Below are 13,845 nucleotides of genomic sequence, written 5' to 3' on the forward strand. Positions count from 1 at the left end.
CGGGATATGCGGTGGTCATTCCCTGAATGACCTTTCCGCATCCTCCGTATTTGGTGGTGACGGGCTCGAACCCCGGTCTAATCAAGAAGCGTGTGCTACGCACTGCTGCTCCTTCCCACCTGGCTTTGCTTGAATAATCCAGTGCCAAGAGAGAGAGAGAGAAGTGTGTTTTCTCAATCTAAGTATAAGTGACACAATACACTAAACCTAGATTTGCAGGAATGATGTCAGGCACATTGATATACCCCATATAATGCAAATATGCTGGATATAGGTTGTATAAACTTTTTTTTTCTTTTTTTTTTTTTTTGTTGATGCAGCAAAAGCCTAACTTCCTTGCATCTTTTAGCCATTACTGATACTAATATTAAAATTTTCTGATTTTATAGCATAGCATTCAATTTTGTTTATAAGTATTCTTTCAAACCAACCTGCTTTCTTCTACTTCTGCTGCCTTTTCAATGTCCAACAGTTCTAGATGTTTTGCTACAAAAGATTTCAATGCCATCTAGGAAAGAAAATACTTAGGTAAAAAAAAGAAACATTAATAATCCACATTTCAACTGTATATTTATTACTCTCCTCTAGTATATGCTTTTTTTTTTTGTTAAGTCTCTTTTCTAAATCTATAGTATTCTCCCCAGAAAATTTTGCCAGCTGGGTGGCATTATGAAATAGCCAGGTGGGAAAGTGTAATATTTGGCAATATTATAAAATGGTTCTGTTATTTATAAAAGTATTTAAATGATCCAGAGCAAAAATTAATTGCATAATTTAACATTATATGCTCCTGTCGCATTGATCTCGATCGCAGAGTATGTTCGAATTAATACTGATCGAGATCAGTATCATACGGTACTGCGATAATTGTTTAAATTTTAGTGGGGTGGTCAGTTAAACTCGCTGGGTGGTGTGCCCATTCGATAGGTCCTGGGGAGAACACTGCTATATATACCTCAACAGAAGAAAACCATATTCACAAGTCTTTCATAACAGGCATGCACAGATTACTAAATCTAACAATACTGCATTAAAACTACATTTAATCTATGAATTCCTCTTTTCCATGAGAATTGTATGGAAAAAGAAATAATAATTGTCAGATTTCTATTTTTCTGATTTTAATGACATTTGGGATGGCTCAACAAGTCTTTCCTATATAAACCAGATATAAAATTTCATTTAAATCCATCCACTGGGAGTCAAGTTGTTACATGTAGACAGACAGATGGGCAGACTGACAAACATTGTGAGGACTATAGATGCTTATGCATATATGCTTACATGCCTAATAAAAGAATATTAAACTTGTAATCAGGGTACTATTAACCGTTAATATTTACCAATGCATATTACTAAATATCTCTGAATAGCGTTTACTTTTCAAAAATTAAAACGAGTAATTATTACTGATCAATAAAAGAAAATTTTTTAAAAAATATAATAGTAGCAACTCGCCTCGCCATTGGGAATAATGCTTTGATTTGATCTTAATATGATTATTTGCTACGCCTTTTTCTTGAAGGCATTACTTTTGATGAAACATCGTGGCACACATTTTCAATGTGGTCTTTTCCCAATACAGGTCTGGGGTTAGCCTTGTGTTCTACAGTCAACCAAAATTTGATACCATTTCTTAAAGTTACTCTAGAACAACATTTCTCAACCTGTTTTTTTATAAATGCAACCTACCAAAAGGGTAAAAAAAAATTGCAAACAATCATTCTGAAGCTGTATATACAGAGACAAAATTCTTCATTTTGGCATCTTGCAGTTTCCCATATCCAAAATAAGTATATAATTAACAAAAAAAGCTACTATAGCATGCAGGCTACCAGACACTGTACTGCGAGAATACACTACAGTGTGCAGTCTACCGAATGCTATAGTGTGAGTAGGCCACATGTTATTTTGAGAATACTCTAATTTCACGTAGTGCAGTATTATGATAAAATACACAAAGTATGCTGTATGATTTTTGATGTGATATTTACACTACCCTAACTGACCTTATAAAAGGCGCATCAGTTACACTTCAGTAAAAAAGATTATGTTAGTTTACGCCACTAAATACGAAATGCTTGAATCCATCCTGAATTTAGTGGCATAATCTAACCTAACCTTCTTTCATTAGCGGAAATGAAAGCCTGTTAAGTGAACTTCTACTTGTCAAGTTAACTTCGTCTATCCTAACTGACCTTATAAAAGGAGAATCAGTTATAATCTTGCACCATAAGTAAGAAGGGTTAGGTTAGATTATGCCACCAAAATTCGGGGCAGATTCAAGTGTCCGGAATTTAGTGGCATAAACTAACCTAACCTTTCTTACGGAAGTATAACTGATTCTCCTTTTATAAGGTCAGTTAGAGTAGTGTAAATGTCGTATCAAAAATCATTCAGCATATAACTTTGTATTTTTATCATAATACTGCACACATAAAATTAGAGTATTCTCAAAATAGCATGTAGTCTACCAGCACTATAGTGCTCAGTAGACCGCATGCTATAGTGCCTGTAGACCACCCACTATAATGCCTGTAGACCACATGCTGTAGTTGATTCTAACACTATGGTGTCCGGTAAATCATTCACTATGCTGTACGCTATAGTAGCACCAAAAACTCTCACATTTCTTTTCATATCCTTTAATAATGATACTAGCCATTACAATTTTTACCTCCACCAATATATAAGCTTTTTGCAGTCAATTAGCATTAGCAGAGGCATATGATGCAAGAAAGCAAGCTTATGCAGCATCAGCCAAAAAAAAAAAAAAAAAACTTCCACTTCACCCATCTGTTCGTTTGAAATACCTGTCCAGCTGAGCCTTAAATTTATTTAGGCTATCAACTTGCACAACAAGGGATGGAAGTCTGTTCCACCAACCAACTACACGCTGGCTAAAGGCAAATTTCCAGACATCTACCCTACATCTTTCTTTCCTCAATTTGAATTTATGCCCTCTCAAGTGATTATTCTGAGCAAGAGGCAGAATCCCATCACCATTGAGCATGCTCAAACCATTCAAAGCTTTATACACCCCTATCAGATCACCTCGCCGGTGCCTAGTTTCCAGACACTGCAATTTGCAAAATTTAAGCCTTTCTTCGTAAGAGCAACCCTTTGTTCCATTCACTAACCTTGTTGCAATTCTCTGTACTCGTTCAAGCAACTCTACATCCTTCTTGAAATGAGGCTTCCAGACCTGTATACAGTACTCAAGGTGTGGCCTGACCATTGCCTTATACAAGGGAATAATCACCTCCATATCCCTGCTAGAAAAATTCCTGTATATCATTGATAAGACACCATGAGCTACTCTTGCATCCCATCTGCACTGCTCAGAGAACTTCATATCTGCCTGCACAATTACCCCCAGGTCCTTTTCATTCTCTACCACTGTCAGTGTAGTACCACAGAGTTGATATGTTGCTCTGGGGTTCCTGTTCCTGTACAAATGTAGTACTTTACATTTGTCAATGTTAAACTTCATTTGCCACCTCTCAGCCCATCTGCTCAACCTTTCTAGATTCTGTTGCAGCAGCAGCAGCATAGCATCAGTAGTGTCCTTAACAACCCTGCCAACCTTTCTATCGTCTGCAAACTTGGACATTAAGCTTGATATACCATCATCAATATTATTTATAAATACAGAAAACAATAATGGACCCAACACTGAACCCTGAGGGACTCCACTAATAACATTAGCCCATGATGAGCAGTGTCCATTGATTACCACTCTCTGTCCTCTCCCCCTCAACCACCCCTTTATCCATAGCAGCAATTTGCCTCCAATGCCACACTGCTCCAATTTGTGCAGCAGTCTTCCATGTGCAACAGTATCAAAAGCCTTTCTAAGATCCAAGTATATAATATCAAAGTTATTCCCTGCATCCAGTTCTTTTGTGACTGCATCGTAGTATCCAATCAAATTGGTCATGCAAGACTTCCCCTTAACAAAACCATGCTGTGTCCAAGCTATAACTGAAGTCTTGTCTAGATGATCCTGCAGTGCTTCTTTAACCAGTGCTTCCATTAATTTTCCTGGAACAGAAGTTAAACTCACAGGTCTATAATTACTTGTGTCAGCTTTTGATCCTCCTTTGTGAATTGGGGTCACATTTGCACATCTCCAGTCTATGAGTACCTCCCATGAGTCCAAGGAAGCTCTCATAATTATGGCTAAGGGTTTGCTTATTTGCTTTGCTGCCTCCTTTAATATAACTGGATAGATCACATCCACCCCCAGGTGCCTTTCTTGTGTTTATCTTCAACAATTTGTCCTCAACTTTACTCTCAGTTAATTCACGATTATCTAGCCAGAGTTGAATACACCTCTGGCATTCCCCTTGCTGAATGACTCCTCATGTGTGAATGTCGATGCAAAATATTCATTTAGTTTGTTAGCTACCTGAGCAGGATCATCAACAACAGTTGAACCATCGATATCAAGTGGACCAATCTGATTCACCCCCTTCCTTCTATAGTTTACATAAGTAAAGAACTCTTTGCTGTTTTTCTTTGCATCCCTTGCCAAAGATTTCTCGTATTCTGCCTTCACCTGCCTAACTTCCTTTGTAACTTGGTTACAGATCAACTTATATCTATCATAGGCTTCTGTGTCACGTGTTAATTTATATGTATCCCATGCATTTTTCTTCTCTGCCATGTCTCATTAGTTCATCTGACATCCATTTAGGCCCAAACCTTGAACAATATTTCTTAGTTAGTACGTAAAGCCTAGTAGCTTCCAAGGTAAGTTCTTTGAATGCTCCCCATTTTGAATTTGCTGTTGGTAACATCATCAGTTGGTCCCACTGTATAGAATTTAAATACTGTCTCAGACCATCGTAGCTGCCTTTACGAAAGAAATAACCTTTCCCTTTACCTCTGATGGTAGTTACCTCTTTGAGTAAATCCCACTTCAGCAAACTGTGATCACTGCCGCCTAGCGGTTCCTTTATATGCAGATTCTTAATGCATGCAGAATCACTACTGATAATCAAATCAAGGGTATTACTCCCTCTAGTTGCCTCCCAAACATGCTGATGTAGAAAACAATCATCCAATACCACAAATGCCTTGCTAGTGTGTGAGTGACCAGCCCACAAATTCAAGTCAATATCTGGGAAATTAAAATCCCCCATTATAAAGACTCTCTGATTTACTGGTCCACTCTATTTTCCTGTACAGTTTCTTATTATACTCATCAGAGACATTAGGCCTACAGCACACTCCTACTCTCAATTTTGATCTCCCACTGCTTATGTCACAACAAACTGACTCGACACTGCACTGTCCAGCGATGTCGACTGGCTTTACTTCCTTGGATTTTATGTGTTTCTTAACTAATAGCATAACCCCTCCTCCCCTGTCTATCCTTTCTGTAGATGTTGTACCCCCAAATTCCAGTTCTGCATTCCTTATATCTGTGTGACACCATGTCTCTGATATCCCAACAATATCCACCTTAGATGCATTGAGCAATACCTCAAATTAATCAAATTTATTTACCAAACTCCTAGCATTGGTGTACACGCAAGTACACATGCACCTGCTCTTTTCTTTAGCTAACCTAACACAACCCATGTGTTTACTTGTACCGCAATGACTCCCAGCAGTCTCTGAAATATCCTGCATCTTGTTTTCCAGGCTTCTGCTCATTCCAATAGAAGCAGTTTGTTTGTTTGTTATTTGGTTTTTAGGAGCATTAGCAACTACGGCCATATTGCTCCGGGATATGCGGTGGTCATTCCCCGACATTTCCGCATCCTCCGTATTTGGTGGTGACGGGCTCGAACCCCGGTCTAATAGAAGCAGTGCAAGAATCACTTTCACCTCTGCCAGTGGCTACTGTTAAATCTATTAGTCCTTGTATCCCCCCCCCCAAGCTAGCAGTTTTCCGACCCACCTAACACTGCCTCGATAGCATCAGTAAATATTCTTGCACCTCTTGGTCCATCTGTCATCATGTCTTCGAGCTATGTGTCCTGCCCAAGACCATTTTAGTTCTTTAGTTTTGATAAGACTGTCCTTTACTTGAGTTTGCTGCCTAACCATGTGTTTCTCTTCTTATCTAACAGTCTGATTCTCATTATAATTTGTTCCATTCTTCGCTGTGTTGTTCTCAGCTTCTCTTCCATTCTTTTGGTGAGTGCCCAAGTTTCACTTCCATATGTCATGGTGGGGAGTATACATTGGTTCATTATTTTACGTTTCAGACAAACTGGGATATTGCTCTTCAGTATGTGACTATATTTCCTGAATGCTATCCATCCAAAATTTATTCTTCTCTTCACTTCCAGCCATTTATCATTATTACAGCTAATAACTTGTCCCAGATAAGTATATGACTCCACCTTATCAATTACTGCTCCTTCAATCATTATATCCCTTTCTGTGGCATACTTGTTCATCATTACTTTTGTTTTAGCCATATTCATGTTTAGTCCAAAATCCTTACTAACTGTGCATAACTGATTAAGATTTTCCTCTAATTCTTTGGGATCGTGGCTTATGACCACAATGTCATCTGCAAATCGTAAATGGTTTAGGTACTTTCCGTTCACATTTACTCCTTTCTGCGACCAGTCTAATCTTCTGAAAGCTTCCTCAAGGGTAGCAGTAAACAGCTTCGGAGATATTGTGTCACCTTGTCGAACTCCTTTCTCGATTTTAAATTTCCTACTGTCTTTGTCTAGTCTAATAAAGGAGGTAGCACACTCATATTTTCTTCAAAATCATAATATAAGGGGTATCTATGCCTTGTCTTTCCAATGTATGGAGTCAAATGCCTTTTCATAATCCACAAATGCCAGGCATAATGGTGTTTTATATTCATTTGCTTTCTCCATTAGCTGTGATATTACGTGAAGGTTGTCCATAGTTGAGAATCCTGTCCTAAAGCCAGCTTGCTCTTTCGATTGATTCCCATCAAGTATTCTTTCTAATCTGTTAGTAATGACCTTTGTGAACAACTTGTAGATGTGGGATAACAAGCTAATTGGTCTATAATTTCCAATTTATCTCCTTTCTTATGCAGCAAAACTATGATTGCATTATTCCACTGCTTAGGCGTCACACCTTTTCTAATGCACTCTGTGAAGAGCCTTGCCAGTTTTTGTGTTATGTCTCTTCCTCCCAATTTTAACAACTCTACAGTAACTTCATCTTCCCCCGGGTCTTTCTGATTCTTCAATGCATGTTCTACCTCATCAGGAAGAATATCCGGTATGTTGTATGTGTTGTTACTTTGCAATCCATCTTCCCCACTGCTGGCAATATTCCCTCGCTTCTTGTATAATTCTCTATAGTAGTCTTCTGCTATTTGAATTATGCCTTCTCTGCTGTTTATAAGTACACCATCGCTATTCTTCAGTTTCAGTATCATTTGTCTTTCTGTATTACTGCTCATGGCTGCTGATTTAAATCCTTTGTTTTCCCTTAATGCTTGTTCTACTTTTCTTGTGTTAAATCTTTTTATGTCCTCTCTGAGTCTCTTTCTAATGGCTTTGCATAACTCAGTATACTCAATTTTCTCCCTGTCAGTGTTTTTCTTGCTCTTCATTTGTCGTCTTCGGTTCATCATGACAAGTGTTTCTTGACTAATTTTTTCTTCTTTGGATTTCTGTTTCCCTATAGGTTTCTTGGGCTTTATCACTTTCAGAAAGTTGTAATATTCCTCATCGATATCTTGGTCCTGAGCAGTCTGCAAAAGCTCAAACTTGTTCTTAAGTTCCAGTACATACTGCTTTTTCTCCTCCTCTGTTATCTCAAAGACCTTTGTATTATTTACTCGAGTCAGTTTTTTCCTTTCCAAATCTATATCAAGTGTACATCTTACCATTCTGTGATCACTTCCATCATTTACCTTATTCAGGACAGGAACATCATTCACAATATATCTTCTATAAGTGAGGATGAAGTCGATTTCATTAGTTGTTAATTCATTTGGACTCTTCCATGTCCACTTTCTGTTCACCCTTTTCTTGGAAAAAGTGTTCATTACTGACAGTCCTTGAGATTCTGCAAATTCCACAAGTCTTTCACCTCTTATTTCTTTCACCAATTCCAAAATTTCCTATAGTTCCTCTTTCTGCGCTGTTTTGCCTTTTTCCAACCTTAGCATTGAAGTCCCCCATAATAATAGTGTAGTGGGTTTTCTGCTCATCTTGAAGACTCAATTTCGGTGTACATTTCTTCAACCTCTTCATCATCATGGCTCGATGTTGGTGCATAAATCATTATAATCTTTAGCTTGTACCTCTTAGAAATCTTGAGTATTAGTCTTGACACCTTTGGTGATGTACTTTTGGTATATACTATACTAACGCTATCTAGTTCGGGATATACGTTGTATCATGTAACAATGGTGCAAGTTACGAACGGTAAATATCTACGGACACTTAAGTATTTATTAACTTCCAAATCTCGCTGTCTCAATTCAGAATAAACTAACGATCCTGACTAGGTCTATAGCTACTTATAGAAAATAATTTGATGTATGAATTGGTCAATAAAGCGGTTAATATGGCTAAAAAAAACTTCTCGTTCAGCGGAGTGCAACTCGTAACACGTGGATATGATACCCTTACCGATACTGTTATGCAATTACAAGGCTGAGTAAAGAATAAATACAGCAGATTAATCAGAAAAACAGAAAATAATGCTATACTACTAAATTTAAATCAAAAGTTTTAGAAAACCAATAATTTCAAATCAATAAATAAGAAAATCCACTTAGCGGCTTTGAACACGTCTGGGTGAATTCCAAAAATTATTAAAATTTATCACATCACAATTTCTACATATACATATTTTTGTGTTTACCCATAATACTATACCTTACTATAATTTAGGGAAGTGGCTATGAGATCTGTTGTATTACGTGCAAATACAGATGATCGTAATATTTGGGTGGGTTAACATGTTCAATACCTTATCTGTCTGCCTTCCACCTCTCTTTCAGTAACTGAGAGGTGGAAAGTAGTGGTAGCATGGGTATCAGCCCATCTACTGCATATTGTTTGCTTCTTCTGTGTTCTTCTTAGCATTGTATTGTTAAAATGTTTAAGAAAAAGGAAATGTCTGATCCCTGACAATTTCTGATTCATGTGTAGATGGCTTACAGCAAAAACTCAGAGGAAGAAAATCTACAGTATTACTAAACATTCATATTCTTTGTACTTTGATTGCAAATGATTGATAATAATTACTCATATCTATAAATGGTAAAATACAATATAATATTTGAAAAGTTAACTGAATTCCAACATTACCCCAGGAGCTCATGTCTGGTGAGTATGTGCTTAGCACACCCAGGGTCCTGAGCTGGATATCATTATTCTCTCTCTCTCTCTCTCTCAGGGCACTAAATTTTTTTTGGCTGGTGCAGCATAAGCCTCAGGCTTCCTTGCACCATATGGCTAATAATAATATTTTAGAATGTGTTGATCTGTCTGTCAGGTGCAAAGTTTGGTGATATTGTTGTAAATGACAGTGCTAATAATATTACACAAAGGAAACCTGAGGTTTTATGAAGTATGAAGCAAGTATGAAGTGACAGAGAAAATGTCATGAGTTAGGGCTGAATTGGAAAGTGTCTGCAATTCTGCCCAAGCATGATAGGAGGAAGATCATAATGAAAACCTTATCTCAATCAATTCTGACCTGAATAGATAATGCAAAGCTTATAGGATATAATTTTTTCTCAGCACAGACAGCGCTTCAAACAGGCAGGACTGTTTTTGTGGAGATGAGATACTCTTAAATAAGCAGAGGTAAAATTGATTCTAGCACTACTTTGTATTGTGCATTCAGTAGCCCAGAAGCATGGAAAGGACTACAACACTTTCTGGGATTCCAGTGAGGCCATCAATTATATAAACTAGCTTCTTCAAGTGTTAATTTAGATAAAGAAGCTTCTTCTAGCTTCTTTATCTAAAGATAAAGTTGACTTTATCTTTAGATAAAGAAGATTTAGATTTATATAATAAGTATTATATAACATCCTATTTTTCCTCTAACACTTGCATCAATAACCTTGGTAAATCACAATACCAAACACAGTGGTCTTCCAACAGAAGAATCCTACATAATCTTGATGCCAAAAAGTCTCCAGATAACAGTGGCATTTCTGTACCTGTTCTAAAGACTTGTGCTTTAGAGGTTACTCCTATTTTGTACAACATCTTTCTATGCTCACTTTTTCCACTGGGATTTTTTCTTTTGCATGAAAATTTGCTCATATACAGCCAATTCCTAAAAATGCATGATAGAAATCTCCCTTCCAAATATCACCCATTACTCTTACCTGAACTTTTTCCAAAATAAAAGGAGAAATCCAACTTCCGACTCTTAGACTACCTGATTACCGATTGCCAATAAGGATTCTGTCAGTGTCGAGCCAGGGGCAATACCGTGGGTTACATTACTCATCTCTGGATAAATTTGGATAAGCTTGCGCGAACCATCACGGCCTTATACACCTCAGTCAGATCACCTTGCAGGTGCCTACTCTCCACAAGCTGCAATTTGCAGCACTTAAGCCTATCTTCATAACAGCAAACCTTCGTTCCACTCACATCTCACTGCCCTTCTCTGTACTCTTTCTAGTAGCTCAACATCTTTGTAAAAATTGAGGCCTCCAGACCTGTATGTAGTACTCAAGGTGTGGCCTGACCATTGCCTTATACAAGGGAATATTCACCTGATTATCCCTGCTAGCAAAATTCCTATATATCATTGACAAGACCCCACGGCTACTCTTGCAGCCTGTCTGCACTACTCAGAAAACTTCATATCTGATTACACAATTACCCCAGATCTTTTTCATTCTCCACTACCCCGAGTGTACTACCACCACACAGTTGGTGTGTTAATCTAGACTTACTGCTACCCATATGCACTACTATGCATTTGTCAATGTTAAACTTCACTTCCATCTCTAAGCCCATTGTTATTATCATTAACAACCCTATTAAATGTTACCATCATTAACAACCCTACCAACTTTCGTATTGTCTGCAAACTTGGACATTAAGTCTAATATAACTTCATCAATATCTGATAAATACAGAAAACAACAGTAGGCCAAACACAGACCCATGGGGAACTCCACTAATAACATCAGTCCATGAAGATCAGGGTCCATTAATTACCACTGTCTTCTCCCACTCAACCATCCTTTTATTCAAGAGCTTTCCTGAAATCCAAGTATATGATATCAAAATTATTTTTTTTATCATTCAATTCCTTTGTGATCACATCATAGTATCCAATTAAATTGGTCAGACAAGGTAAAAATAAAAAAAAAGGGGGGGCCTCCGTAGCCAAGTGGTCAGTAGCGGGAGTGCAGTAGCACACACTCTTTGAGTAGACCGGGGTTCAAGCCTCTGACTGCTGAATACGGTTGATAAGACTTCCCCTTAACAAACCCATGCTGTGTCTAAACTATAACTGCATTCTTGTCTATATGAACCTGCAATGCTTCTTTAACCAGTGACTCCATTATTTTCCCAGAACAAAGTTAAACTAATAGGTCTGTAATTACTCATGTCACCTTTCAATGCCACCTTTGTGAATTTAGCATTAGCATTAGTAGAGGCATTTGATGCAAGAAAGCAAGCTTATGCAGCATCAGCCAAAAAAAAAAAAAAAAAAAACCCACTTCCACTTCACCCCTCTGTTCGTTCAAAATACCTGTCCAGCTGAGCCTTAAACTTATTTAGGCTATCAACCTCCACCACAAGGGATGGCAGTCTGTTCCACCAACCAACCACCCGCTGGCTAAAGGCAAATTTCCGCACGTCTATCCTACATCTGTCTTTCCTCAATTTGAATTTATGCCCTCTCAGGTGATTTTTCTGAGCTAGAGGAAGAATCCCATCAGCATTGAGCATGCTTAAACCATTCAAGGCTTTATACATCTCTATCAGATCACCTCGCTGGTGCCTAGTCTCCAGACACTGTAATTTGCAAAATGTAAGCCTTTCTTCGTAAGAGCACCCCTTTGTTCCATTCACTAATCTCGTTGCCCTTCTCTGTACTCGTTCCAGCAGCTCTACATCCTTCTTGAAATGAGGCCTCCAGACCTGTATACAGTACTCTAGGTGTGGCCTGACCATTGCCTTATACAATGGAATAATCACCTCCTTATCCCTGCTGGAAAAATTCCTGTATATCATTGACAATACTCCATGAGCTACTCTTGCAGCCCGTCTGCACTGCTCAGAGAACTTCATATCTGCCTGCACAACCACCCCCAAGTCCCTTTCATTCTCTACCACTGTCAGTGTAGTACCACAGAGTTGATACGTTGCTCTGGGGTTGCTGTTTCCCATGTGTAGTACTTTACATTTGTCAATGTTAAACTTCATTTGCCACCTCTCAGCCCATCTGCTCAACCTTTCCAGATCCTGTTGCAGCAGCATAGTGTCAGTAGTGTCCTTGACAACCCTGCCAACCTTTGTATCATCTGCAAACTTGGACATTAAGCTTGATATACCATCATCAATATCATTTATAAATACAGAAAACAATAATGGACCCAACACTGAGCCCTGAGGGACTCCACTAATAACATTAGTCCACGATGAGCAGTGTCCATTGATTACCACTCTCTGTCTTCTCCCCCTCAACCACCCCTATATCCATAGCAGCAATTTGCCTCCAATGTCACACTGCTCCAATTTGTGTAGCAGTCTTCCATGTGCAACAGTATCAAAAGCCTTTCTAAGATCCAAGTATATAATATCAAAGTTATTCCCTGCATCCAGTTCTTTTGTGACTGCATCTTAGTATCCAATCAAGTTGGTCAGACAAGACTTCCCCTTAACAAAACCATGCTGTGTCTGAGCTATAACTGAAGTCTTGTCTAAATGATCCTGCAGTGCTTCTTTAACCAGTGCCTCCATTAATTTTCCTGGAACAGAAGTTAAGCTCACAGGTCTATAATTACTTGTGTCAGCCTTTGATCCTCCTTTGTGAATTGGGGTCACATTTGCACATTTCCAGTCTATGGGTACCTCCCCTGAGTCCAAGGAAGCTCTCATAATTATGGCTAAGGGCTTGCTTACTTCCTTTGCTGCCTCCTTTAATATAACTGGATAGATCCCATCCACCCCGGGTGCCTTTCTTGTGTTTATCTTCAACAGTTTCTCCTCCACTTTACTCCCAGTTATTTCAAGATTCTGTAGCTTACTGCTAGAGTTGAATACACCTCTGGCATTCCCCTTGCTGAATAACTCCTCATGTGTGAATGTCGATGCAAAATATTCATTTAGTTTGTTAGCTACCTGAGCAGGATCATCAACAGTTGACCCATCAATATCAAGTGGACCAATCTGATTCATCCCCTTCCTTCTAGAGTTTACATAAGTAAAGAACTCTTTGCTGTTTTTCTTTGCATCCCTTGCCAAGGATTTCTCGTAATCTGCCTTCGCCTGCCTAACCTCCTTTGTAACTTGGTTACATATCAACTTGTATCTATCATAGGCTTCTGTGTCATGTGTTAATTTGTAAGTATCCCATGCTTTTTCTTCTCTGCCATATGCCTCATTAGTTCATCTGACATCCATTTTGGCCTAAACCTTGAACAATATTTCTTAGTTGGTAGGTAAAGCCTAGTAGCTTCCAAGATAAGTTCTTTGAATGCTTCCCATTTTGAATTTGCTGTTGGTGACATCATCAGTTGGTCCCACTGTATAGAATTTAAATACTGTCTCAGTCCATCGTAGTCGCCTTTACGGAAGCAATAACCCTTCCCTTTACCCCTAATGGTAGTTACCTCTTTGAGTAAATCCCACTTCAGCACACTGTGATCACTGCCACCTAGTGGTTCATTTA

General features: G+C 38.4%; 1 protein-coding gene across 1 annotated transcript in view; it reads right to left on the reverse strand.

Moving 5' to 3' along the window:
• LOC150087085 (DNA-binding protein SMUBP-2-like) overlaps positions 1-13,845 on the reverse strand; it is a 460,431-nt gene that overhangs the window by 415,796 nt on the left and 30,790 nt on the right. The window contains exon 2 of the mRNA XM_090372370.1: positions 432-508. Coding sequence (XP_090228496.1) covers positions 432-508 — 77 coding nt within the window. The remainder of the gene's footprint in view (positions 1-431; positions 509-13,845) is intronic.

Source organism: Mastigoproctus giganteus, chromosome 4 (genome assembly GCF_048544385.1).
Source record: "Mastigoproctus giganteus isolate SK-2022 chromosome 4, ASM4854438v1, whole genome shotgun sequence".
NCBI classification, from domain to species: Eukaryota; Metazoa; Arthropoda; class Arachnida; order Uropygi; family Thelyphonidae; genus Mastigoproctus; species Mastigoproctus giganteus.